At 46.6% G+C, this 27,871-nt stretch overlaps 2 protein-coding genes and 1 long non-coding RNA gene across 7 annotated transcripts in view; 1 reads left to right on the top strand and 2 right to left on the bottom strand.

Moving 5' to 3' along the window:
- Positions 1-10,342, bottom strand: part of TRIT1 (tRNA isopentenyltransferase 1) — a 50,184-nt gene extending 39,842 nt beyond the window's left edge. For all 4 annotated transcript variants that reach the window (XM_046024553.1, XM_046024542.1, XM_046024533.1 and 1 more), the window contains exon 1: positions 10,169-10,342. In XM_046024553.1, the coding sequence (XP_045880509.1) occupies positions 10,169-10,342 (174 nt within the window). The remainder of the gene's footprint in view (positions 1-10,168) is intronic.
- Positions 10,343-10,451: 109 nt separating this feature from the next.
- On the top strand, positions 10,452-14,814 carry LOC123954008. Of its 2 annotated transcripts, none has more exons than XR_006821020.1 (3): positions 10,452-10,508; positions 10,754-10,948; positions 14,568-14,814. It is a non-coding gene; the product is annotated as an uncharacterized LOC123954008 (long non-coding RNA). The 2 variants fall into 2 exon arrangements; XR_006821022.1 differs by having other exon boundaries at positions 14,549-14,814.
- A 5,381-nt stretch (positions 14,815-20,195) lies between these two features.
- MYCL (MYCL proto-oncogene, bHLH transcription factor) lies at positions 20,196-27,020 on the bottom strand. Its single transcript, XM_045979442.1, has 3 exons — positions 26,814-27,020; positions 25,973-26,477; positions 20,196-22,974 (listed from the first exon to the last, which is right to left on the bottom strand). Exons 1-3 carry the CDS (start codon positions 26,892-26,894, stop codon positions 22,376-22,378), a joined length of 1,185 nt encoding a protein of 394 aa, XP_045835398.1. The 5' UTR covers positions 26,895-27,020; the 3' UTR covers positions 20,196-22,375.
- Between the last annotated feature and the right edge of the window lie 851 nt (positions 27,021-27,871).

Raw genomic sequence — 27,871 nt, 5'->3', positions numbered from 1 at the left:
AGAACTTTTCTTTTTTAAACAAAACTTAAAAAAAAAAATGGTGAAGGGCACCTGGATGGCTCAGTCGGTTAAGCCGCTGCCTTCTGCTCAGGTCATGATCCCAGGTTCCTGGGATCCAGTCCCACATCCGGCTCTCTGCTCAGCAGGAAGCCTGCTTCTGCCCATTCTCCACCCTACCTGCCTCTCTGCCTACTTGTAATCTCTGTCTGTCAAATAAATAAATAAAATCTTAAAAAAAAAATGGTGAGAAAATCTGCATGACCTTGGGTTTGGCAATTTTAGGATAGGAAATCAAAGACACAATCCATTTAAAAAGAAACAAGATAAATTGGACTTTTTGAAAATTTAAAACTTTTGTTCAGTGAAAGACACCGAAGAAAATGAAAAAATAAGCCACAAAGCAGGAGAAAATATTTGCAAATAACATATCTGATAAAGGATTTGTACCCAGGATATACAAAGAACTCTTAAAAGTCAGTAAGACAAACACACCCTCAAAAGATCTGACAAATACTTCAAAGATACACAGATGGCAAATAAGCATATGAAAAGATGTTCAACATCATTAGCCTTTAGGGAAATGTAAACTGACCACCAAGAGATACCAGTACACACCTATTAGAACTGCTAAAATTAAAAAAAAAATATATATATATATCCTGGAGAGAATACAGAAGAACAGAAATTCTCATTCATTGCCGGTCAGAAAGCAAAATGGCATAGCCATTCTAGAAAAAACTTTAGTTTTTATTTTATTTTTTTTTTAAGATTTTATTTATTTATTTGACAGACAAAGATTACAAGTAGGCAGAGAGGCAGGCAGAGAGAGAGGGGTAAACAGGCTATTTGGGGCTCAATCCCAGGACCCTGAGATCATGACCTGAGCCAAAGGCAGAGGCTTTAACCACTGAGCCACCCAGGTGCCCCAAAACTTTGGTTTTTAAAGTTAAACCATCAGCAGATGTCTCTAACATCACAAAGGAAGTGCTAAAAACTTGATGTCCTCTCATAGGTGAATGGACATACTAGGGTAGGCACATCTGTACAATGGAATGACACTCAGCAATAAAGCATAATGGACTCATGCAACAACATGGGAGAATTTAAAAATGTACTTTGCGCCTGGGTGGCTTTCGGCTGGGCATCTTCCTTTGGCTCAGGTCATGATCCCAGGGTCCTGGGATAGAGTCCTGCATCAGGCTCCTTGCTCAGCAGAGAGCCTGCTTCTCCCTTTCCTTCTGCCTGTGGCTCCCACTGCTTGGCTCTCTATGATAAAGAAATGAAAGATTTAAAAATAATAAATAAAAATAAATAATAAAATATACTCTGCTAAGTGAAAAAGTTGGACCCCAAAGGGCTGCATATTGTATGACTCCATGTATACTACATTCTGGAAAAGGCAAAAGCATGGGGATAGAAAACAAATCAGTGGTGGTTGAAAGTCGAGATAGGTAGAAGAGCTGACTACAGAGGCCACGCAAGGCAATTTTTAGAGTGATGGAACTGTTCAATATGGTACTGTAAAAGTGGGTACCTGACTGTATTTATCAAAACCCATAAAACTGGGGCGCCTGGGTAGCTCAGTCGTTAAGCATCTGCCTTCAGCTCAGGTCATGATCCCAGGATCCTGGGATCAAGCCAGGCATCTGGCTCTCTGTTTGGCAGGAAGCCTGCTTCTCTCTCTCCCACTCCCCCAGCTTGTGTTCCCTCTCTCACTGTGTCTCTGTCAAATAAATAAAATCTTAAAAAAAAAAAAACTGTACTCAACAAAGAATGCACTTTACTGTAGGCAATTCTTTAAAAAAATAACCAGAATGTTTGGGGATCCCAGGATAGAATACAGACTGCAACAAATGAATCTACCTGTATTACAAATGTACAGCATGGGGGCGCCTGGGTGGCTCAGTGGGTTAAAGCCTCTGCCTTCGGCTCAGGTCATGATCCCAAGGTCTTGGGATCGAGCCCCGCTTCGGGCTCTCTGCTCAGCAGGGAGCCTGCTTCCCTTCCTCTCTCTCTGGCTGCCTCTCTGCCTATCTGTGATCTCTGTCTGTCAAATAAACAAATTAAAAAAAAAAAAAAAAAACAAATGTACAGCATGACTTTACTGAAGGGCAGTGGAAGGGAGAAAAGGAGCTTACCTAAGTAACTGTGTAAAACGTTGTTACGACTGGATACTATAAGGCTAAAATGAGCAAAAAGAACTACACACAAACATACCTAATTGGGAAGTTTGTTTCTCACCTAAGTAACTACTGCAACTACTATACAGGTTCCACAAATTGGTAAATACATTATAGACAATGAGAACCAAATTTCTTACTCTCTGAGAAAGAAGTCACAAATGGGCAAGGAAAGAAACACTGGAATGAACCTTGTGGTGACACAGTAGAGTCAGAGATATTGGTATAAACCCATGTTTATTTTCATATATACGCAGATACGGACATAGAGATTTGTGTACACATGGAACAGTGCACATATATATGTTTCCTAGCTTAAATCATCTCCCCTGCAGTGTGGGCTAAACTTAGCACCTCATTTCTTTCTTTCTTTTTTTTTTGAAGATTTTATTTATTTTTTTGACAGAGACACAGCAAAAGAGGCAGAAGCAGGGGGAGTGGGAGAGGGAGAAGCAGGCTTCCCGCTGAGCAAGGAGCCCAATGCAAGGCTGTCCTGGGATCATGACCTGAGCTGAAGGCAGAACTTAACAAGTGAGCCACCCCGGCGTCCCAGCAACTCATTTCTAACAGAGTACAGAAAGGGACTTCACAGTGGCGAAATCTGGCAGACACATCCCAAACTAAATGATCAAGGTTAACATCACCAAAAATAAGTCACATTGCCATCATGCCCTGATATGATGTAATGAGAAGGGTACTTCACCTCCGCAGTATGCTTTCCCAAAATCTGTAATGCTAGTGTAATCATGAGAAACCATCAGACAAACCCAAATTGAGAAACAGTCTACAGAAGAGCTGACCAGTAGTACCCTTCAGAAGTCAGAGACTGAGGGGCACCTGGGTGGCTCAGTGGGTTAAGCCACTGCCTTCGGCTCAGGTGATGATCCCAGGGTCCTGGGATCGAGCCCCACATCGGGCTCTCTGCTCAGTGGGGAGCCTGCTTTCCTTCCTCTCTCTGCCTGCCTCTCTGCCTACTTGTGATCTCTGTCTGTCAAATAAATAAATAAAATAAAATAAAATAAAATAAAATAAAATAAAATAAAAAGAAGTCAGAGACTGGAAACACCTGAAAAACTGCTACAGACTGGAGGAGCCAAAAAGAAGACACGATGACCAAAGGCAACGTGGGACCCTAGATGGGATCCCAAAAACAGAAGAAAGATATTAGTAGAAAAACTGGTGAAACCCAAATAAAGTCTACAGTTGAAAGTACTACATCTATGTCAATTTCTTAATTTTGGCAGATGTACAAGATGATATATGATGCTAATTTTAGGAGAAGTTAGGTAAAGGGTATACAAGAACTCTCTGATATCTTTGAATCTCTTATGTAAATCTATAATTACTTCAAAATTTAACAAACAACAATAATAATGTAGAACGGAGTTTCTTAACTTCAGTACAATATATTGATATTTTGAGCCAAATACTTCTTTGCTGTGAGGAGCTGTTTTATGCATCGTAGGATCTTTAGCAGCACTCCTGATCTCTACCCATTAGTTGTCAGGAACCCACCTCCCCAGTTGTTACAACCAAAAATGTTTCCAGAAATTGCAAATGTGCCCTGGGGTGGGGGGAGTGACCCCAGATTGAGACCACTGATGTACAGTTACATTAACACATAAAGAGGGCCACCTGGGTGGCTCAGTGGGTTAAGCCTCTGCCTTCTGCCTTCAGCTCAGGTCATGATCTCAGGGTCCTGGGATCAAACCCCACATCAGGCTCTCTGCTCAGCACGGAGACTGCTTCCCCCTCTTTCTCTGCAAACAGCCTCCAGATAGCTCCCATCTCTCCTGGGTAACAGGTTTTTGTGACTTTTATTTCATGTCCTACTAAGCCACTGTGATCCACCCTCCCATCTCTCCTTTCATATCCCTCCCCCATGCATCCCAGATCTCCTTTGAGCACTATCAGACAAACAGTCCTTTGGTTTTTAAAAAAAAAAAACAAAAAAAAAAAAAAAAACCTGCTCCTAAATTATGTCCCAAAGCAGACAAAAAGAACGCAGAACTCCGCGTCTATTAGATGACACACAGCCTGCTCACTAGTCAGATTGCCAAAAATTATTTGCTCTCCTCTTATAGGTTTAGACAAACACAAAGGGAACTGTGCTCCTATGTATGACTACTGCTTCTCCACAGGACTTGAAGAACTAAGGCATTAGAGATACTTCCTCTCTATAAACCCAAATAGAACACTTTGTTTATTTTTCTCTTGGCATATAGTTGGCAGTCTGTATTTCCAGGCAGTCATTGTACATCTTTTGGCAAGTGCCTTCATGTTTCTCAGTACAATGTTTCATCCAGTGACTGAAGGCAATGCATTGTACCTTGAATTTACATGCCAAGAAAAAGACTCAGACTGAAAAGAAGACCTTCAGTATCATCTTCCTGCAATATATCAGACACTACACCGGAGTCAGAAGACCTAGATCCAATTCCCAGGTGTACCAGTGTCTTGCAGCGAGATATCTAGCATGCTCTTTAATCTTCTGGGCCTCAGTTTTTCCATCCTGGAAAACAGGGATTGCATTACCTGTCTGTCCCTCCTTAAAAGCAGACTCTTACCACTGATTAACAATATTTAGTTTCTATAATTTGTGAAATTGGGGTTTGGAAAACTCAGGAAATTAAGCACAAATGTTGTTTCTCACTTTTGTCACACCTGCCATGCAGAAATCCAAAGCAGAGTCCAGCAGTAGTCCCTAAGCAAGTAATTCCTCAGAGTGTTTCTGATGTCCCACTCAACAAATTAAGTGCATAAGAATGGGAAGCAAAAAGCCAGGCAGGACCTTCGTATGCTACATGGCTACAGAGGCAAGTCACCATTAGGCTCCATAACGACATTATCATCCTAGATATACTACCCTTAACACTCCACTGTCATCTTCCCTCAAAGAAGCTACCTCAATACTTAAAGCACTTACTTATTCAATGTTTACAAAAATAATCGCTTTCCCTGGAAGAGAACTGTCCCAACAGGGATGGCCCTACAGTTGAGGTAGGACAAAGGGATCTCCCTACAGTTAAGGTAGAACAAAGGGATAACAAAGTAAGTATGAGGTGCAAGACAATTTAAATTTTAAGACAGTGTTTTGGGGCGCCTGGGTGGCTCAGTCGTTAAGCATCTGCCTTCGGCTCAGGTCCTGATCCCAGGGTCCTGGGATAGAGCCCTGTGTTGGGCTCCCTGCTCAGCAGAAAGCCGGCTTCTCCCTTTCCCACTCCCCCTGCTTGTGTTCCCTCTCTCAGTGTCTCTCTCTCTCTCCTCTCTGTCAAATAAATAAATAAAATCTAAAAAAAAAAAAAAAAAAGACACTGTCTTGCAATTCTTTTTGAATTACTATTACACTTATAAATACAAAATTTTAGACATCATTCCAAAAGGATTAAAATGCAAATATTTGTTTTTTAAAAAATCAACTTAGAACCTTGAAAGAACATTCTTAATTATCACACTTTCCATTTGGTTACTTTTTGGTCTGTGCGGCTATATAACAAAGTTTACTGCTCCATCTAGGCTCTCCACAAGGCCAAGTTTCTCTTTGGTTTCAGTAAACATTCTCTCCAGGTATCATTAAATTACTGACATTAAATTATATCTCTTAGTTGCAGCAAGTTTTATCCCCTTAAGCCGCCCATTACATGGCCACCAGTAAGCTCCAAACACTCCACCAGACACACATCACCATGAATTCACACTACAACTCACAATATGAACCCTAAAATACATTTTTCAATCCTGATCAAAATGTAGCACACTCCTGGGAAAGAAGAGTGGCACACAAGTTAAGAAATACTCTCAGGGCGCCTGGGTGGCTCAGTCGTTAAGCATCTGCCTTCGGCTCAAGTCATGATGCCAGCATCCTGGGATCGAGCCTCCCATCAGGCTCCTTGCCTGGCTGGGGGCCTGCTTCCCCCTCTCCCACTCCCCCTGCTTGTGTTCCCTCTCTCACTGTCTCTCTCTCTCTCTCTCTGTGTCAAATAAATAAAATATTTACGGGGAAAAAAAAAAGAAAGAACTCTCTAATGACTGAGCACCACTGCTCCTGCCTCATCTACAGGGGATGGTTTTCTGTGGACAAGGCAGTGGGCAAGGAAAGTAAACAACGATGTTCAACTCCAGGTTTGCTACTTACTGTAAGACCTTATTGCAAAGCCTGTTTCCTTACCTGTGAAATGATAGTACCTACCTTACAAGGTTATTGTGAGAATATAAAGCATCTGTAAGTATTTTATAAACAAATCTGCTATACAAAGTTAAGTTATTATTATCATTCTGCCTGTGTATTTATTCGCAACTGAAAATATTCTTTCAAGGAGCTTGTAATCCAACACTAACAATGTCATATTTTTTTTTAAGAATATCACTTTGTACACCTGAAACTGAAAATGTAACGTGTGTCCACTATACTTCAATTCTTTCTTTAAACATCATTTTGTTCACATGCTTACGAAAAATTCTGAGTCAACCTCAAGTCACTAAAAAGTGTCATCTCCCTTCTCTGGATAAAAAACAAGTGAAACAGGTAAAGGGGCATGTAAGCAAAGGTAGAAATGAAGAATTGCGTATGGCCACGTAAATGGGGCTGTGATACTTTTTATCATTATTTAGACTGAAAAGTAAAATCAAAGTTCAAAGTTTTCCAATACGGACCAAGAGGAAATGTTACAAATATCCATGATATAATCAAAACTAAACACAACCTATAGCTAGTTCAGAAAGCTGGATAATCTTCAAAGTGTTTTCATACATTAATTAATCCTCATGGCACCCCTAGGATGAAAGAAATTTAAGTCTTATATTTCAGTTACTTACATAACCACAGGAAAAAAATCTGAATGGATCAAGATGTGCTATTTTCATAAGGCAAGCCAACAAATATTTCATCTGGGGCACCTGGGTGGCTCAGTCGTTAGGTATCTGCCTTCGGCTTGGGTCATGCTCCCAGGGTCTTGGGATCCAGTCCCCACCAGCCTCCCTGCTCAACGGAAAGCCTGCTTCTCCCTCTCCCACTCCCCCTGCTTGTGTTCCTTCACTCGCTGTCTTTCTCTCTGTCAAATAAATAAATAAAATATTCTTTAAAATATTTCATCAAATATTAAAGGTCTACCATATCATCAGCACTATCCAAGGGACATTGACATGACCTATTTTACACCAAACAACACCTCTGGCAACCTCAACCTTAATATACACAGTTATGAGAAAAGAAACACTCCTGAGATACGGGTAACAGCTATTACGGCGCTATATACGGCACTCATGGCCAGAACACAAACTTACTTAAAAATAGATGTAAAATTGGGGCACCTGGGTGTCTCAGTCAGTTAAGCATCTGCCTTTGGCTCAGGTCATGATCCCAGAGTCCTGGGATGGAGCCCCATGTCAGGCCTCCTGCTTCACGGGGAGTCTGCTTTGCCCTCTCCTTCTGCCCCTCCCCAACGTTCATGCTTGTGTGCTCTCTCTCAAATAAATAAGTAAAATCTAAAAAAAAGAAAAAAAAAAAAAAAAGATGTAAAATTAAGATGATTTACTGGGAACATTCCCCTTGACAAGGACTGTTTGCTATATGAGAAAGATAGGGAACAGGGATTGGTGGTGTGTTATTTTATTTTTTATTTTTAAAGATTTTATTTATTTATTTGACACACAGAGAGAGAGAGACAGTGAGAGATGGAATACAAGCAGGGGAAGTGGGAGAGTGAGAAGCAGGCTTCCCATGGAGCAGGGAGCCCAACATGGGGCTCAATCCCAGAATGCTGGGATCATGACCTGAGCCGAAGGCAAATGCCCAATGCCTGGGCCACCCAGGCTCCCCGGTTATGTGTTATTTTAAATGGGATGATCAGAGAAGCCCTCAATAAGAGGACATCTTAGTAAAGACATGAATAAAGAGAGAAAGCAAGCCACATGGTTAAATAGAGGAATAAGTGCCACCAGGCAGAGGCAGTAAGTACAAGAGTCTTGAAGTGGAGTCACACCTGCTGCACACTCTCCACCCACCCAGTAGACTTTCCCCTTGGAGGTCCTGTTGCTACTCCCACTGTGCCCTGCCAAATCTTCCTGATTCCAAGGCTCACCAGACTCTCCCAGGCATACAAACCTGAATCCTCAGTCTATTATGTCCTTCATTCTTCTTTCAGCAATTAGTGACCAGCTCACTGTAACATGATAATACCTTCAAAAAACATTACATCTTGGGGCACCTGAGTGGCTCAGTAAGTTAAGTGTCCAACTCTTGATTTCATCTCAGGTCACATGATCTCAGGGTCCTGGGATCGAGTCCCATGGTAGGCTCCACACTCAGAGAGGAACCTGCTTTAAGATTTTCTCCCTCTCCCCCAGCTTGCTCAAGTACACACTCTCTCTCTCTCAAATAAATATATCTTTAAAAAAAAAAAGTTACAGGGCACCTGGGTGGCTCAGTGGGTTAAAGCCTCTGCCTTCGGCTTGGGTCATGATCTCGGGGTCCTGGAATCGAGCCCTGCGTCAGGCTCTCTGCTCGGCGGGGAGCCTGCTTCCCCCTTTCTCTCTGCCTACTTGTGATCTCTGTCTGTCAAATAAATAAAAAATTAAAAAAAAAAAAGGTACACCTCTCCCTTCCCCCGCATTCCTAACACCCACCCCCAAATCCAATTAATTGTGCATACTGTTCACAAATGAATGCTTCTTACACACTGCCTTCACCATGTTACTCATTCTCCATTCCATCCACAATATCTACAATACCTAATGAACATCCTCCTTTCACTGTCCTACATACACACTGTTCTACATTCACTGTCCTACATATTCACCTAAATCTTCATTCATGTTCCTTCCTTTGACATGCCTTTTCTTCTTATCTATCTAAACTTTACCTTTCGAGTACCTTTTCAGAGAGCTTTACATGACTAACTATATCAGTCCTCATGGATTTCTCCCTTCTCAGAAACTATATGGTTTAGTATAAAATCTAACATTTGTAGTTTCTCTCCTCCCTACCCCATCCACCTTGCAAAGCGTCATTAATATCACAGTTCAAACACTTTCTAATTGCTCTGTTTCATGTTTAGCTGGACTAAAACTCCCTGAGGAAGGGGATTTTCTTTCCAAAGGGCCTTGCAGAAAATAGCACTTATATTTCTAGTACCATGCACCGTATCTTGTATTAAATGCTTTATGCACTTTATCACATTAATCATCACAATTATGTTGTGTTATTGGTATTCTTCCTATTTTACAAAAGAAACAAAGGCACAAAGAGGTCAGGCTGAAGTCACATATCTTAGAAAAGACAGGGCTGGGATTTGGGGTAAAGTCTGGCTCCCATCAGCCAGTAGGGAGTTAAAAATCTCAACTTAAACATTTACCAGGTGCCTGGCCCCAGCCTTTTCAGGACCCTGCTCTCAATTCTAAAACTCACGCTCTCACTTATTAAGCACTACAGCCCTGGGAGGTAGGTGCCATTTTTTCCACTTTACAGATACATTAAGCTCACGTGGTCGATGTCAGATTCGGAACTAGAATGCAGGTCTCCTGAATATCCACCCTGTTCCATTCCCTCAGGAGTTACTCATAGACAGTAACCGATTTATACCGCTGTCGCTGAGTACTCTAAATAGCAAAAGCGCTGTAACCATTTTAATTCAACAGGTATTTATTGGACGCCTGTCAACCCTGTAGATTCAAATGCCATCTCCTTCCCTTATTCGCTATGTGACATGGAGAAAGCCGTTTCATCTCCCTAGATGAATTCCCCAAGCGTCAATGGAGATAGCATCTATCAACAGCAACGTCGTGAGAAGCAAATGAGATGAGGAAACTGACTCAATCACCTGACACTATGACTGGTACATGGTAGGCATCTAGTAATTATGGGTTGCCTTCACTCCGCCCTACAAGCCTCGGGATTCACCCACTATCACCATGCGACAGGGCATCCACTCGACCAGAGGCCCGCAGGCGGCCTCTGGGTTTCGCAGGCCCGGGGCCAACCGCACTCTTACCTGCATGGAGTCAGCGCTAACGATTTCGCCACTGAGCCGCTGGCCTAGCTGCAACGCCAGGGTGGATTTCCCGGTGCCCGTGGCCCCGAGAATCACTACAAGAGGCAGTGTCCGTGGCAGACCCCGTAGCCCGGCGCCCACAGAAACTGCTCGTGCAGCCGCCGCCGCCGCCATCTTGAAGATATCTGCGATTGCGCGGGAGCAGCTGTCCCCATGGCAACCGTCAGTGCGCCTGCGCATACCTAGGCTTCCGCGAGGAGAATGGGAGGAGGGGTGGGTGGGGCGAGACCACAGTTTCCAAGCTAAAGAAGCTTCCGACATGCCTTCCATCAGCTTGCTGGTATCAGAGGCTCGACAATCCCCTCTCTCCTTTTTGTTTTTTTTTTTTAATAACTGATAATCAATTTATTAAAAAGATTGATTTTTTTAAAACTATCTCCTCTCTTAAATGAGGAATGGCAGTCCTATCTCAAGTCTATCCCTGTTATTTTTTCTTTCACGGCGCCTAGTTCTTTTCTTCATACCACTAATTACAATATAAAAACATATACTGATTTCTTGTGTGTTGTCTGATTTCCATTCCAGGCTGTTAGCTCCATAAAGGCAAGGAACAGATTCTACCTAGGTCATTGCTGTATCTCCAGTGCCTAGCACAGTGTCTGATACAGAAAGATACCCAATAATTGTTAAACAGAAAGGAGAATGGTTTGCCTCTCTACTGCTGGAGCCAGTGAGCTAGATGTGTGGTGTTCTCCAGGATCAGATCTGCCCAGTTCTCAGGTAAGGGCGGCTGCTCTAACATTTTTATCCCAAAACGCAAAGCCAGACACAATCAGAAGGCGGGACAAAAGTTTTCTCCTTTTTGGTGTAAAGAATGCAAGAAATGGGTTAAGAACAGCAAGTAAACAACCCACAAAATATGAAGAGGAAAAATAAGGAAGGAAGAAAGGGTAGAGGAGTAGTAACCCTCAAATTAAAGTGGAGACCAGAGGACCAAAATTCAGGAAACCCTACAACCTGGGACACCTGGGTGGTTCAGTCAATTAAACATCTGCCTTCGGCTCAGGTCATGATTCCAGGGTCCTGGGATTGAACCCCACAATAGGCTCACTGCTCAGTGGGGAGTCTGCTTCTCCCTCTTCCTCTCCCTCTGCCCCTCTTCCCCTACTCATGTTCTCTCTCTATCTCAAATAAATAAAATAAAATCTAAGAAAGAAAGAGCAAGCTTTGAAATCATAGACCACAGTTCAAATCCCAGTTTTGCTACTTATCAGCAGCTGTGTGACCTCACACAATTAACTTTACCTTTTAGCCTCAGTTTTATCATGAAATACCTCTCAGGACTGTCATAAGGATAAATTGAAGTTATATCTGAAAAGTACCTGCTACAATACCCTAGCACAGAATGCACCATTTGTTGAACACTTTGTATTATTATAATGGTAACACCCTATCTGCCTCACTAAAGAGGTAAGAGCAGCAACCTAAGGCCAGAGAAATTTTCAGACCATGTAAATTACCTAAATATACATTCTACTAGCCCCTTGTTAGCCAATTTAAGGGTTAATTTTTTTTCTGCCTGAGATCACTTGTCTCTGCCTAGCTCTCAGTTCATATCACCCGGATCCCTTGGGCCAGAGGAATTACCCCCTGCAAGTTTAGAACATATGATAGGCCTGCCTGGAATAAGTGTCAATATATTTCTCCATTGCTTGGATCACTGCTGGCATAATGGTCACTCTTGCAGACCCAGCCTAAACCCTGTAGCCACATGTATTGTTTGGAGAACATCAGAACCTAGGGTACCCTGTCCCTCCTTTTCTCAATCCAGTCTGCTTTGATCAAAAGCCTGTTCTCTCCAATTTGTGGTACCCGCCTGGGGCTGGTTTTAAAATCGAGATGTGTGGCCGTGTATTGGCAGACACTCTCACATGATGGTTGTTAACTGTAGAGACTTTGCCTGGAGACTTTCAGAGGGTACGGTTACCATGACAACCACTAGAAAGATGGCAGGCAGGAGAAATGATGCAAATAAAGCAAAAGGGAGGCTAATTTCGTGATGACAATCTGACCATGACAGAGTGTGCTCACTCACAGATGGTAAAGCACCGTCCAAGTCATGACCAGGTGACTGTTACTAGAGAGAGAAAAAAAGAGGGGAGTGGAATTTACCACTGAGAGACCCAAAGAGGGAGAAGCTGGTTACCAAGGCAACTGGGGAAAAAGGAATGAAAAAATGGGGCTTCACCACAGCAGCAGCAAATTGCTTCTAGCCAAGCAACACGGGACTGTTGCTATAGAAACAAAGAGAACAGGGATCCTATAGACCATGGGGAGAATTATCACTGAAATGCTGAGCAGGAAAGACTCCTAAATCGGAATGGAGCCTGTGGTCCAAAACAAATCAGGAGAGGTGAGAAAAACAACATACCATTTCCATTTGCTTTAATTCTACCAGTCCTACCCCAAGAGAATAGGAACATATTTTTTAAATACCTTTAGGCTATTTCCTTTGTACCTCTGTTTGTCTCCCTATGATGTTCTGAACTCTAAATTATACTAAGAATAGTTCCTTCAAGATAATCTGTAACTTGAAACCCTCGTTGGTATGTTTAAGTTCAAGGGAAAATTGGGAATTGAAGTCTATGACCAAGAATTAATAAGAATTTATTTTAAAACATAACATCCTCTTATAGGAAGATTTGCATGGTAATAAGGAAACAAAAGGTGACAAAGGAAGCCAAGAAAGTTATTTGGGGGCACCTGGGTGGCTCAGTCAGTTGAGTGACTGGCTCTTGATTTCCACTCAGGTCATGATCTCAGGGTTGTGGGATCAAGCCCCATGTCAGGCTCCTTGCTCAGCAGGGAGTCTGTTGGAGATTCTCTCCCTCCCTTTCCCTCTACCCCTCCCTCCCTTTCTCTCTAAAATAAGTCATTACATGGGGTGCCTGGGTGGCTCAGTGGGCTAAAGCCTCTGCCTTCAGCTCAGGTCATGATCCCAGGGTCCTGGGGGACTGTTTCCTTCTCTCTCTGTCTGCCTCTCTGCCTATTTGTGATCTCTGTATGTCAAATAAATAAATAAAATCTTTAAAAAAAAATTGAATAAGTCATTACAAAAAAAAAAAAAAAAACAGAGAGAGAGAGAGAAAGAGAAAAGAAAGCTATTTGTAGTTATGCCCAAGTATTAGACCTGATCCCTCTCCCCATTCTCTGAGGCCTGATGGGAAGTAGCTCAATATATTCTGAAAGATAACTGAAGAGGAAAGGGAGTCTCTCACTTAAGGTACATTGTATATCTAGAGGTGGAGGATGAGAAGCCCATCTCCCATACTCTACTGCTTACAGATTATCTGGGGTAAAGAGATTCTAGTTGAAAGGTAAAAATGCGGGGCACCTGGGTGGCTCAGTGGGTTAAGTCTCTGCCTTCGGCTCAGGTCATGATCTCAGGTCCTGGGATGGAGCCCCACATCGGGCTCTCTGCTCAGCAGGGAACCTGCTTCCTCCTCTCTCTCTCTGCCACTTGTGATCTCTCTCTCTCTGTCAAATAAATTTAAAAAAAAAAAATCTTAAAAAAAAAAAAAAGGTAAAAATGCTAGGATGGCTTCAGTCCAGAGCATATCTAAAATTTAAGAATAAGGAACTAGGGACATTCAAATTACTTGGAGGGTAATAATTCTTTGCCTCCCCTTCTGATAGTCCACAGCCAGCTACCTAATTATTATCTCTAGTGTGTGCGTGTTGTAGAGAAGTCAGGTTGGACAACCTCTGCACCCGTCTTACTGTCTTTAGAAAACTGAGAGCAGGGGTACCTAGGTGGCTCAGTGGGTTAACGCCTCTGCCTTCAGCTCAGGTCATGATCTCAGGGTCCTGGGATCCAGCCCTGCATCGGGGCACTCTGCTCAGCAGGGAGCCTGCTTCCTCCTCTCTCTCTCTGACTGCCTCTCTGCCTACTTGGGATCTCTGTCTGACAAATAAATAGATAAAATCTAAAAAAGAAAAGAAAAGAAAGAAAGAAAATTGAGAGCAGTGCTGCCTGTGTGGCTCAGTCATTAAGCATCTGCCTTCGGCTCAGGTTCTGATCCCAGGATCCTGGGATCCACCACCCCCCCCCCCACCCCGCCTTGGGCTCCCTGCTCAGTGGGAAGCCTCCTTCTCTCTCTCTCCTACTCTCCCTGCTCCCTTCTCTTGCTGTGTCTCTCTCTGTCAAATAAATAAATAAAATCTTTAAAAAAAAATAAAAAGAAAATTGAGAGCACTACATGGGGTGGGATGGCATGGGAACATGGCAAAAAAAGAGGGGGAAATGCATAGAGGTAGAGGGGATATCTGACTCGCTAGTGTTCATTATATTAATTCTTGTCCTCTATATATTTTAAATAGTTTACTTAAAATTTTTTAGAAAAAAGAAGAAGCATAGAGAGGAGGCTAAAAGTGAAGCCATTGGAGTGGAAAGGCGATTCAAAGTGAAGCATCCAGAAAGCTCAAATGTTCAACATGGAAATCGAGAGGATGCTGTGGTAGGACAGAAGGAGAAATGTGCCTTGGGAGGTCTGAAGCATCTGTTTTCGTTGAGTTGAAGACAAACAGTAGCTTTTTATACAACCCTAGGTGCCTTTTCAGCCTGATCCCCATACTAATTAGGTACCCCAAATAAAATATATATCTTGTGGGATTATTTTATGATGAACCTTGGTGCCTGTATTGTTCTCTTAGGGCTGTTATCACACATTGCCACAAACTGTGTGGCTTAAAACAACAGAAATTTATTTTCTCACAGTTCTCGACCCCAGAAGCCCAAAATCAAGGGGTTGGCAGAGCCTCCCTCTAGGGAAGAACCCTTCTTTGCCTCTTCTAGCTTCCAGTGGTTGCTGGCATTCCTTGGTTTGTGGCAGCATGACTCCAATCTTGCCTCTGTCTTCATATGGCCCTCTCCTCTGTGTGTTTTTCTTCCACATTTCTCCCTCCCTAGGATGCCAGTCATTGAATTAGAGCCCACCTTAATCCACTATGACATCATCTGAACTTGATTACATCTGCAGACACCCTGTTTCCAAACAAGGTCACATTCATGGGTTCTGGATAGACACGAGTTTGGTGGGGGACAAGATACAACCCAGCTGAGTGCCTGTGAGTCATCACAATACTTTTCATTGGTTGCTGTTTCCACTGGCGAATTGTCGATTCAAATTTGGGAGCTCAGAATTGCTCAAAACAAGCGAGGTTCTGCTCACGAGAGTGGAGCTCACCATGTTGTAGGGTTTCTGTTATACCTAAAGAGTTACAGGGTTTTCTCCAGAGCCCACCAGAATGTCCTCAGAGGGGACTCAGTTCTGGTCTTCTCAGCTGTCTAACAGGGCCTGCACACCCACAGTGAAGCCCCAAAGGCTGTAAGATCAGAGTGGGGGGAGTACAAACGGGAAAAAGCCATAAAAAGCTCCTGTCCAGTCCTGATCTCACAGCTCTTTCAAGCCCTCTCCTCTGTGTCTCCTTTGGCCCCTTTTCTTTCTCCTGGCTCGGCAGGTTGGGCCTTCATCATCTTTATATCCTGAGGAGTCTCAAATCTGTACCTTCCTTGCAAACCCCTTCCTAAAGCTTTCGTACCACATCCTCAACTTCCTGTTGGGTGCTCTATTTTGTATGACCCCATCACCGCAAACCTCATGGTGTCCCAAACTACAGTCAGTTTCTTTCCCTGACTTCCCTATTTCAAAGAACCCCTGAGGAAGTTGACAATCAAAAGGGTCCTCTCAGAAATCCTGTGCAGCTCTTGTTTTGTAAAAATATGACCACCAGCCAGCACATCAGACCAGATTCTTCCCCATTCCCCAAGACTCCATACTACCTCCCCCATCCCCTCTTCCCCCCAAACTATTCCCTCCGCCCAGAACACCTTCCTCCTCTTCATTCGGCTACATGCTGCAGGGATTTCCAGTTCTAGTTATAGTCACAGTACCTCCACCAAGAACTTTCTTGATGACTCCAAATAAAGTGCTTTCTTCCCTTTCTGAGGCCTGTAGCCCTCATCTGAGACGTAAACTGCCTTATCTCATGATCGTGTTCACACGCTCATGAACTTCCACAAGGAGTCTAGCTTCATAGCCCACTGTTCTTACTGTGTGGCAGGCACTATTCTAAGTGTTTTATGTAGAATTACCTGTTGAATCTTTACAACAGTCCTGTGAGGCAGGTATTAATATCATATCCATTTCAGGGAAGAAGGAAACTTCTAGGGCTCAGAGAGGCTAAGGAATTTGCCCAACATCACACAGGTAGTAACTCCAAATCCCCATTCTCAACCATCATACTATACCATCTACACCACCTTCTATGGATATATATATATATATATATATATAAATTTTTTTTTAAACTCTCCACAGGACCTTTCTCCAACTCTTCATTCCAGTGTTCTTTAGGATTCCACCTTCCTACTTGCTTGTCAGTGGCATAGATATTCCTGGCTCTGACCTACTGCATCAGGTGGGAGCGGGGGTTGGGAGGGGAGGTTCCTTAATGTACGCTCAAGTTTGAGAGTCACTGCCCAAACAAAACAGACATTTGAGGGTTTAACTGGAGAAATGGGGTCAGTTAACTCCAGCTCAGTGTGAAGGTACCGCAGTGCCCAGTAAGGACACAGGGAGGGCCCGCAGGTGCCACAGCATCCCAGACTCACAGCTGCTGCCTGTCGTGGGTCGTGGGATGCCGTGGACTAGCTGGAAGCTTGGGTCTTGTGCCTCACTTTCCCCCCGTGCCTAGCTTAGGCTCCCTAGACCCTGGCTACTCTTGAGGCATCATTCTGTGCACTCCACGTTACTTTAAGTACTCCTTCTGGGAAGATTCCTTATTTTACTAGTCTCTTCCATCGCTTTTCAAATATGACTAATCTGCATTCTAGGTGTGGCTTGCTAAAGGCTTGGAAAAACACTAATCATTTCCTGAACACTTACTACCGCTCACAGCAGCCCCATGAAGTGGATGCTATTATTAAGACCTGTTTCACTGAGAAGGTCATAATTTGCCCAAGGTGGTGGCAAAAGTGCAGCTGGAAAATGCAGAGCCAGATTTGGAACTAAGACCTGTTGGGTGTGGGAGACCACTGAACTGTACCGCTTCCTACAGGCTTAAAGGCAATTCAACACTTCCTGGGCACCTACTGGGCCCCTGGCACTGAGTCTAATTATTTAATAACTCACCTGATTAGAGACTTTAAGAACATATTTACATTTCCTGGCCTAAAGAATGGTAACGTTAATACAGTTGATCCCTTTGGCAGCAGTTCCAAATAAAGACATTAACAAGAGCAGCCCACCGGGCTTAAAGTAGAAATGCTCACGCCCCCCAACGGAACTTCGGCTGACACACTTAGACACCTCCCTTCCAGGCCTCCCCAGTCAGACACCCACTCATCAATCATCTTCCAACTGGCTATCTTATCCTCAGAAAGAACCTCTTTCTGTTCCCTCCTATCACCCTCCAGAGCAACAAAGCCATCCCCATCCTCCCCTCCCCCTTCTCAAGTGAATATTCTGGAATATCCCAACCCCCCCCAACCCCGCTGGAGCACTTTACGCAAATTCAGCACATCTAAGATAGTTCAACCTGTCTCAGTCCCCCCCAAAATAGCTTCCCACAGGGGCGGGAATTAGCACATGTGTTAGTTAGCCTTTTATTGTCTAACAGGGAGGGTGACCTTTCTTTTCTACACTAAGTGTGGCTTCTCAGCTGCCCCTTTATTGTCCACGTGCGTGTCCTTGGGTTGGGTGCCCAGTCCCTTAGGTGTACTATTCAGAGTCAAACCTAATTTGTAGAAATTGTTCTCTGAAATCCAGGAATAAACTCCTGGCTATTTTCAGACAAAGATAGAGGTAGGAGTCTGTAGAAATGAGCTAGGAAGGAGCTTAAAATACTTCACATTCCAGAAACACCCTCCCTTCCCCCCAGGAGATGGCTTTATTCCCACTCCTTTTTCAGCAGAGCTGGACTCAGAGGAGCTGAAGCTTGGAGACAGGCGGCTGGCACTAGCTGTGTGGGCTTGGGCAAATGATTTCAATGCGTCTGAGCTTCAGTTTGCTCATCTGTGAAATGGGGTTGATGCCACCCTGTTCCCTAGCTTATTGTGAGAAGAAAGATATGTAAAACAATTAACACCAGTACCCTGGTGTTATCTAGGAGTCCCTATGATTTTACGGAGGGCCCCTGAATTCTTTCAAGGCTAGGAGAGGGAGAGAAGTCCTACAAAGTAGTCTCTTGATAAACGGCGTCAAAGAAGCAGGGTAAGTGTACTGGGAGCAGAGTGACTAGAACTGAAAGAGGGAACTGGAGTTTTAAGGAGAGAACCCCAGCAATGCAAGCCTTTTTTTTTTTTTTTTTTAAATCAAACAGCTACTTACAAACTAGGTTTGGTGACCTGGACGCAGCAGGGATGGAGTGGAAAGTTTATCTGACGGGAGACTGGGTTCAGGATTCTGATTTTGTTATGTGACCTTGTCACTTTGCAAATGTGAGGAATTTATAGGAGCTTTTTGGCTCTACTCAGGCTCCCTACAAGAGAGGGCGAGCAGGCAGTCAATACCAACCAGGTCCCAGCTGTAAGGAAGGATTAGCTGAGGCAAAGTGGCCTCCCCCCACCATGATGCTCATGGCCTTTCCAAACAGCAACTGTTGGCCTTTCCCAGTCCCAGGAGGGGCCTCTCTGGGGCAAGACTAACCCACCCAGGCCACAACTGCGGCACAGTGACTGGTCATGGAACATTTGCTCCACTTCCTCTCAATAAGTGGCAGGCACAATGGCCCCAAGGAAAGACAATTCCAACAAGCAGTTAAGTGATGGAATTCCATATTTACCTCCCTCACACACCCCATGCTAACAAAACAAGCTGTTGTTATTAATGCCATGATTAAGACCTCAGGCTGTGGAGATAGGCAAAGCAGGTTTCAGGGGCTCCTGGGTGGCTCAGTCATTGAGCACCTGCCTTTGGCTCAGGTCATGATCCCAGGGTACCAGGATCGAGCCCCTGCTTCAGGCTCCCTGCTCGGCGGGAAGCCTGCTTCTCTCTTTCCCACTTTCTCTTTGTCAAATAAATAAATAAAATTAAAAAAAAAAAAAAAAAAGGATTTCAGTCTCAGCTCGATTACTTACTAGCCCTGTCACTTTGGGCAGTTTTGTTTTCAGTCTTAGAACCTCAGTCTCCCTTCTCCCTGGCCCCGGCAAGTAGCTGGTTGTGATGTCCTATGTAAGAGGGAGCAGAGTCCTTCGGCATACGCGGTGTTCTGTCCGGAATGGCGATTATTCAATTCTCCCTTCTTGCATCAGTGGCAAGTTATGAGAATGATGGGAGGGAAGGGGAGCCTTCATTTTCTTTCATTAATTGAGGGAGAAGGAAAAAAAATATTATATCACAAAATATTTGAGGCTCTTTAAGACATCCTGCAAAGTCATCAAAGGTATGAATGGTACCACCCTGAAGAATATAAGGCTTTATACTCTAGAAAGGAGTTAAGGGGTGCCTGAGTGGTGCGTGGGTTAAACATCCGAATCTTGGTTTCGGCACAGGTCATGCGTGATCTCAGAGCCATGATCTCTGTGTCTTGAGATCGAGTTCCCAGTCAGGCTCAGCGCTCAGTGCAATCTCCTTCGGTCTCTCTCTCCCTCTCCCTCTGCCCTGCACCCCCATAAATAAATAAATCTAAAAGAAAGAAAGAAAGAGTAACCTGGCGATTCACAGACCTGTACCCCTGGGGCTAATAATACATTATATGTTAATAAAAAAAATTAAATTTTTTTTAAAAAAGAAAGAAAGAGGCTTAAAATCTACTACTTCATTAATATCTGCCGCCCACCCCCCCGCACTGTTGTATTTATCCCCATTTTACAGATAAGGAAACTAAGGGTCACAGAGGTAACGCTAAAAGGCACAGAACAAATCAGGTAGTGGAACTGGGATTTCAAACCTTCCAAAGTACAAATTCAGCACTCCTTGCAATTCACAAGAGGATTTCCCGTTCACCAAGTACACCAAGTACTGAACCGACATTGTTTAGACTTGTCTGAAATGGCATTTCAGGAACCCAAAGTGGAATGACCTGGTTAGCAACATGGTTTAGAGAAATGCAAACCTCTGGATCACTGGTGGTTACCCTGAAATCCTTTCCTTGGCTCAGGGGGACTTGGCTGGCGTAAGGTGCCCCCACTCTGATATGTTTGAGAAATCTTTTATTAGCGGAAGTCCCACAAGGCAACATTTTAAAATCAGGCAATTGAGAATCACAACTAAATACAAAATTTCAGGTAAACTTGCCTTTCAAAATAAATCAGACTCTTGCAACAGAAGAATTGCCCAAGAGTTTTGTCTTTTTTTTTTCTTGTACAAAAACAATTAACACCACTTTGCAAAAGGCATACAAAAATACAGTATTAAAAAACAAAACAAAACAAAACAAACCACTGCTCCCAGCCTAATACCCAACAGCAGCTTATAAAACACAAGCTATTCAGGTGATACATCAGTAACCTTTATCCCACCTGTTCTCCAAACACAGTTCCAGAAGTCAGCTGGCTCCCGAAAACCATACTCCAGAAAGTAGAGAGGTCCCCCAAACTTCCACTGGGGTTCTCTGAGGCCAGGAAGCAACCTCAGAAACAGACCACTGTGTATAATAAGTTTGGAAGTAGCAGCTGGCTTTGCAGAGCCGCAGAGAGTGCTCTACCGTCCTCCCCTCCCCGCTTTCAAAACCACAGCCAGTAGGCACCTGCTGCCCTGGGCAGGGTTCTGGAGGAGCTGATCTTTCTTCCAGGCCAGGCTTAGGGGCTCCTGAGTTTGCCCACAGGACACCTGTTGGGCTGGATGCCTTTCCAGACTGGATGCTGCACCTGGAATCCACTTGGACGAACCAAGTTCACCTGGGGCCAAATCCATGGTCGGCTAAGCAGCGCTCCTGGAAGCTCCTTTAAAACCCACCAGGAGACTAGTCCACCTTCTGGAGGACTGGATGAGTCCCAGCAGCTCTCCTAGCAAGAACTTCAGTAAGGCCCAGACGCTGGGAAAGAGATCTGACTCATGGCAGGCTGGCACAGGGCCCGAGGGTGGCTCTGGAGCCAGCAAGCAAGCTCCTTGGAGTTACACTAGAAGGACAGTTTGCACAGTTCTAGTAGAACTTCAGACTTACAGGGCGGGCATGGAGAGGAGAGGGAAGTGGGAAAGAGGAAGTGGTAGAGTTCCCCCTCCGCAGGTGCCTGACATCTGCCTTGACAAGATTCCAAGATGGAAAACACCTTGGTGGGTAACAGTTCCCAGCCAGGACTCCAAGCCTTCCCCAGGCCGCAGGCTAGGACCCATTTCCCAGCGTCTTGGGGAAATATTTCTGACCTGTGGGAAAGGGGTGCTGTAGAGCCCATTGCATAACAAAGGCAGAAGGAAACAAAAAAGTCCCTTGTGGGGACAGAATGGTTTCTCCCTCAGAGGAAAGGGCCCCGAGGGCTTTGAGACAAAGAATCTAGAGGCCAAACTCTAAATGTTCTCAAGGTCGCAGCATTTAGACTGGGAGGAGGGGTGTTGGCTAATATCATTACATATATATATATGTATATACACACATATATATACGTATATAGTATATATAAATTTTCCAACTCCTCAGCTACTGTAAAGTGTCTGACAGTGAGGTAATGGTCCATGCTGATCAAGTCTGTGAGCCTGTCTTCACCCAAGACAGCTCGTGTGTCTCCTGGAAAGAAGAGCCTCAGGGAGAGCGTCCGGGCCCAGCTGTCCTAGCATCACCCCAGAGACACCAGCGGGAGCATCCTTTCCCAGCCTAAAGCTCATCCGGAGTGTGAGATTTCATGCCGGCTGGAGCCCCCCCACCCCCAACAACGTCCACCACCTGTTGCATAGCATCTGTCAGGCTTTTCTCCCGAGCTAGTGAGCTAGGCAGCCCCCAAGTCTCCTCGGTCAGCCGCCTGCCTGAGAAGCCCGAGGTGCCAGAGAAGACCCAGCGCTCCTGTGAGTCGGGGAAGAGGGAGCGCTGGGCTTCAAGGTTTCCGAGAATGCGAGCCCTTAGGAGTGTGTGCGCCAGCTGCACTGCATTCTGGAAGGTACTGTTCGGACTGTCCCACCATCACCAAAATGTGCAAATTACTAAGGGGGAGAAGGAAGGTGAAAAAATAAACTCAGGTCTCTGTAAGACAGAGCAGTCGGCCTTTTTGGTTACTTAGTAGCCGCTGAGGTACGCAATTCTCTTCTGCAGCTGCTGCTGCCGGCATCGGAGCTGCCTTTTCTCCGTGGCCATCCTCTTCTCGGCCCCCACCAGGGCTTGCAAGTACTCCAAGGCCTTGCTCAGGATCACCACTTTGGGGGCCTTGGAGCAGCTGGCCAAGGTGGGTACCTGGTCCCTCAGGGCCAAGAACCGAGAACGGAGGTCATTCCGCCGTTTGCGCTCCAGAAAGTTGTGGTTCTTCCTCTTGGTCACATCCTCGGTGTCGGAACTGACGGGTTTGGGGTGGCAGGACTGGGGAGCCTCGCTTTCTACAGGTGGGGGACTCACGATCTCTTCATCTGCCTCTTCTTCCTTTTCCTCTGGGACATCTCTCTCCAGAGCCTCTTCCTGGGGACCTCTCTCTTGAGCCCCTACTTGGGAACAGCTTTCCGGAGGAAAACGGGCGGCATAGTTGTGCTGTTGCTGATGGATGGAGATGTGGAAGTGTTTCATGCAGGGGTCCAAAGGGTCTGCCCGCACCGTGATGGTGACTGGCTTCCGTACACCCAGGGACTGTCTCTTCTCCACTGTCACAACGTCAATTTCTTCACCCTCTGTCCAAGAAGAGAGATCCAGAGAAGAAACACACCCCATGAGAAACACACGCGCGCACACACACACACACACACACCCCCTAGGCTGGGGCTTGGGAAAGGACTGACATTTTCCCCCATTTAGATATATACAGATTTTAGTGAGGAGAAAGATAACTGGTTCTTTTGTAAGGGGGTAAGGGCAGCATGAAGGAAAGAAGGGGAAATAAGCAAGGAGGAAAATATTCTCCAATTTCCTTTTGCACAGCAAGGCTTAGATAAGAACAAAAGGCAGACCCAAGCCAACAGCCCCCAGTCTGCCCAGGCGCTCCCCTCCCCCACCGAAGGGATGGAGAGAAAGAGCTATCGGCCTGGGACAAAGTTTAGCTCTAAAGATCTCCCCCAGTCGGGCTCTTTCATGCCCCATCAGAATTGTAAATGAGGGGTCTGTGGGCAGAGCTGCCCTTTGTTCCTGCCCAGCACAGTCTGCACTTGGGGAATTGTTACTTTTCACAAGTTATAAATCCTATTATTCCCCCACCTCTCTATTCTGCCATCCTTTTCAGCTGAAGATTCAGAGAAGGGCGGGGGGGGGGGGGTGCGGGGGGCTACAACCCATCCCTCCTCACCCACAGAGGGGAGGGAACGGGTTTCCCTCAGGAGCATTTTGCTCCTGGTTTCAATGGGTTTCTAGTCATCCATCATTTATAGGTCGTCCGCCCCACCCCCTTCCCTGGACCAGAAGAAGGTTGGATTTGTAATCGCATGTCCGCAAAAGCTGCTGGAACTTCACAAAGGTACAAGCGACCATTTCCAAGCGACCTCTGCGGGGGACAGGGAACTGAGCAGCAGCTGAATGTCCCAATACAAGGGGCCAAAACACCAGGGACCTGGAGACGCTTGGAAATGCCCCCGTCATTCCCTGCCTCAAAGGTCTCCCTGGCTTCCCAACCACCGAGAGGTGCAAATAGGGGAAAGCCTTCCTGCTTCACGCATTTTGCCGCCCCCGCAGAGAAGGCCACCTTAATGCATTTCAGTCTGACAACATAAGAGCTCAGTTCTCGGCCTCTTTTGAATATCAGGATGCTTGAGCCCCTTTGTCAGGAAGGCTTCCATTGTGTGGACAATCGCATTATTTCTCCATTAATAAAACCTGACCATTCAGCCCTCCTGGCCACAAGGCCTGTGATTGGCTGGCTAAGCTGTGTTTGGAATGCTGTTTTAGCCAGCCCCTAGACCCTATTGGCTGAGCCTTGCCGTCAGTCACTCTCCCCACCCCCCCCTTATTGTTTGCAATCTGTTGCATTTTGTTCTGGGCCATGTGGCCTGTGAGTGAACCAGGAGCTTGCAAACAGGTTCAGGTTAAAGGGCAAGTCAGAAAATGATTCAGGAGGCTTCCCCACATCCCAAACCTTTAGTATTTGTGTTAACCTCATAGCTGGTAAGGTTCTTGCCTAAGGAAGAAATAATGTAAGACACCATTCTTTTCAGAGATGGTCTAACTCTACCCAGACAAGGAAATGGCCTCAGTTGGACAATCAAGTCCAACCCTCTCGTGTGCAGAAGGAGAAACTGAGATCCAGATTAGCCAAGCCCGCATATCACCTTTGTAATATTCTGGATCTCAAACTAAGATCTTGAAACTCCCCAGACAATGCTCTTTCCACTCTACCACTCATCAGCTTTTGTAGAGATACATCTTTATTGGTTTCTTGAACTCAAAACTCCCATTCCAGCCATAAACAAACACGAGCTCTTGGTGTTGAAAGCAAGCAGGTTAAAAATGACCTTAACACAGTGGACCGAAAAAAATTGACTTTTAATTTCTTGTTATCCTTATTTTTCCCCTCAAGTGTACGACAACTTCCATACCCACTCCCCAGTTCCCTCTCAAACGGTTCTGTAGAAGTTATTCTTTAAAAGCTACTGAGAGTTTTCTCGGTCCTGATTTACCTGATGCTAGTCAGTTGGCACCCTAGAGAAGCACCCTCTCCAGTCTCTCTCATGGGTAGAGGTCTAAGGGGCTAGGCTAAGAACAGCATAGTTTGGTGGCACAGGATGCTCAAAGTCTGCCCTTCATGAGGTTTAAATTTGCATCCAAGGGTGGGGGAGGAGGCTGGAGCCCAGTATCTGTGATCCTGGCACCTAGCTCAGAGCTCGGTACCAGGCAGGGGCCAGCGAACATTTGTTGAATGCAAGGAAGCAGCTACACAGAGTCACAGGCGAAATTAGGAGGGAGCTAGAGGAACATCTTTCCAACTCAAACCAAATCAACAAAGCAAGGTGTAGCCCTTCCCAGATAAGCTACCCTGAAGACCCTGGAAACATCAAGGAAGTGCCTGGTTGAATGGAGGGTTGGGCAAAAGAAGATGGGGCTTAGTTCTAGTGATTTCCTATTTCTAAGCCTCAGTTTTTCCATCTGTTAATAGGGAGCGTTCATTGCTCTGTTGCCTGTCTGGTGGGTGATTGTGTGGGGCACAAATGGTAGAGGGTGGGAATGGTGCAAGGGGAGGGCATTATGGGCATTTTAAAGTAAAGCAGACAGGAAACTAGATTTTTTAAAGAGTGAAGGCTTTGGCTTTGCACAAAAGGCTCCTCAGCTTCCTCTCTCTCTCTAGGGGAGTGTGAGTTTCCCCAGGGAAAGTGGCAGCAACAAAAAACTTCAAGCCTGAAGTGACCCTTAAGGGACCCCTTCCAGCCTCCGGAGGGCAGATATCCCCTACAGTCCAATCCTAGTATTGTCCTCTCTAAACGCTAAGCTTCACCCAGTCTCCCTTGTCCCCTGGGGCTCCAATCATCATCAAAAGGACGCTGGCTCCCACGCCACTTCTTCAAACTGTTTACTAACACACCCACGTGCCAGACAGACACCGCTGGGGGCTACACTGGCAGCTTCAGCCAGAGAAAGGGGGAGGTGGCCGAAGGGCTCGCGAAGACCCAATGCCAGACCTCAGACAGCGGCAGAGTTTTGGCCACCCTTGGGGTGCCCCCCTCTTGGATGGCCCGGGGCGGTCCTTACCCGAGTCGCTTGGGCTCTCGGACCCCGAGCAGGCCTGGGTCTTGGGCTCGCCCAGCGGACCGGGGGCAGCGGGAGCCGGGTTGCCGGCTTCGAGGCTGGGAGCGCAGTCTGGGGCGGCGGGCGCCTTGGGCGGGTTCCCCCGGGGTGCGCCGGCGGTAAGCCGGTCGCTCACCGCTCTCTCTAGTCGTTCCCGGGCGGAGAAGCCGCTCCACATGCAGTCACGACGGATGATGGAGGCGTAGTTCCTGCCCCAAGCTTTCGAATGGCCCCGGGATTCCGCCTCTTCCCCGGCGCCCCCTCCGGGCCAAGGCTCCGGGGGACCAATTCCAGGGGCTGAGTCCCCGGCGCCTGGACCCAAGCCCCAGGGCGGCGACGTGGGGGGCGACGGCACCAGCTCGAATTTCTTCCAGATGTCCTCACTGGGCGCCGTGGAGCGGTAGAAATCTTCCCCGCAGTCATAGTCGTAGAAATAGTGCTGGTACGAGTCGAAGTCCATGTCCGCTCCCTGCGGGAGGGAAGGGGACTGGCTGATGGGGTGCGGGCCGGGGAAGAAGGCGTCCCCAGGTCCCCCTGCACAGCCGGCTGCCAGGCTCTCGTCCCTCCCCAACCTCCCGGCTGGCAGCCCGCGCCCTTCCCTCGCGTCCCGGGAAGCCCAGCCCTGAGTCGGCGCGCCCAGGGAAGCGGCTCACAACGCGCGGACTCGGCTGCGGGGAGCGAGTTCAAAGCAAACTTTGCCAGCGCCGCCCGGAGCGGAGCTCCCAGGGCCCGGCCGGGCCGGGTGGGGGCGCGTGGTGCCCAGAAGGCAGCCTGCAGCCCGCTTCCCGGCCGCCGGTAGCCTCACCTCGCTCCCGCAGCCCGCCACCTGGAGCGGACCGGCTCCCCGCCGGCTCGGGGCAGCCCGGCAGCCCGCACACAGGCACATGCGCGCCGCCGAGCGCGCGCCCCGCACTCAAAAGCGCGCCCCCCTCGCGCGCGCCCCCGTCCTCGCTCGCGCACGACGGCCCGGACGCTCCCGGGATCGGCGCGGGAGCGCGAGATGCAGGCGCATTGTTTCCGGCTGCCTTATATCTCGTCGCGCGCCCGGGGCTCTGGGGCCGGGGGCGGACCCTACGGGGCAGGGCCCGCCTCTTCCCCGCCCCCGCCCCGCCCCCGACAGGTGGGGGCAGTGGAGTCTTCGCCCCACCCCTCCTGGCTGCTCTCTCCCGCTCTATTCTGTTCCCTGGACCCCCAAAATGAATTGCACGCTGGGTCGTGCACGGCAGGCAGCGAGCTGACACAGTTTGAGGGTCGTCTGGTGGAGGCGTGACTCTTCAGCTAGGCTTGGGCGGTCCCCGGCATGCAAACTGAAGGCGCACTCCTTGCCCACTCTGGGCTAGGGAATAGGGCTACTCCCTGCCCCGCCCCTCGAGCCCGCTTGGCTGGCTTATTTCAGGTGCTTCTGCGGCCGGGTGTAGGTTGGGGGGACTGGCGCACCTCCACCGCGCCACCTGGCGGCCCTCAGCCCTGAAGTGGGGCTGGTCCCGGGTAACCTCTTTATCACCTGTTGGCCTGTTCTTTACTGCGGTGGTCCGGATCTGGACCTCAGAGAAGAGAGGTAGGAAGGTTCCAGACTTTGGAGCGTGAAACTTAACATTTCTGAGCTTCAGTTTCATCTATAAAATAAAGTATGGTAATACTTACCTTACAAGGGTATTGTGAGGATTTCTTTAAGAAGATAGAGTAGGGAAGGTACCAGGCCAAGAAGAGAGGCAAGTAAACAGACTTAGCCCTGGTGCACTGGTGGTAAGGAGAATTTTTTCCCGGGGTTTAGGTCTGGGTTGAATCTCCCTTCCCTCATACTACACACAAAACAGCTCTGTAGGAGCTAAAGTACTAGAGGAAAGAAAATGGGGGATTTGG

Source organism: Meles meles, chromosome 1 (assembly GCF_922984935.1).
Source record: "Meles meles chromosome 1, mMelMel3.1 paternal haplotype, whole genome shotgun sequence".
NCBI classification, from domain to species: domain Eukaryota; kingdom Metazoa; phylum Chordata; class Mammalia; order Carnivora; family Mustelidae; genus Meles; species Meles meles.
This window is presented reverse-complemented; position numbering and strand designations above follow the sequence as displayed.

Bases quoted from the DNA above. Each gene is read 5' to 3' on its own strand.
- MYCL (XM_045979442.1), bottom strand. From the start codon at position 26,894: ATGTGCCTGTGTGCGGGCTGCCGGGCTGCCCCGAGCCGGCGGGGAGCC. The intron at 26,478-26,813 runs GTGAGGCTACCG...TCCCTCCCGCAG, and splicing joins TGGCGGGCTGCGGGAGCGAG to GGAGCGGACATGGACTTCGA. The intron at 22,975-25,972 runs GTAAGGACCGCC...CTTCTTGGACAG, and splicing joins CGAGAGCCCAAGCGACTCGG to AGGGTGAAGAAATTGACGTT.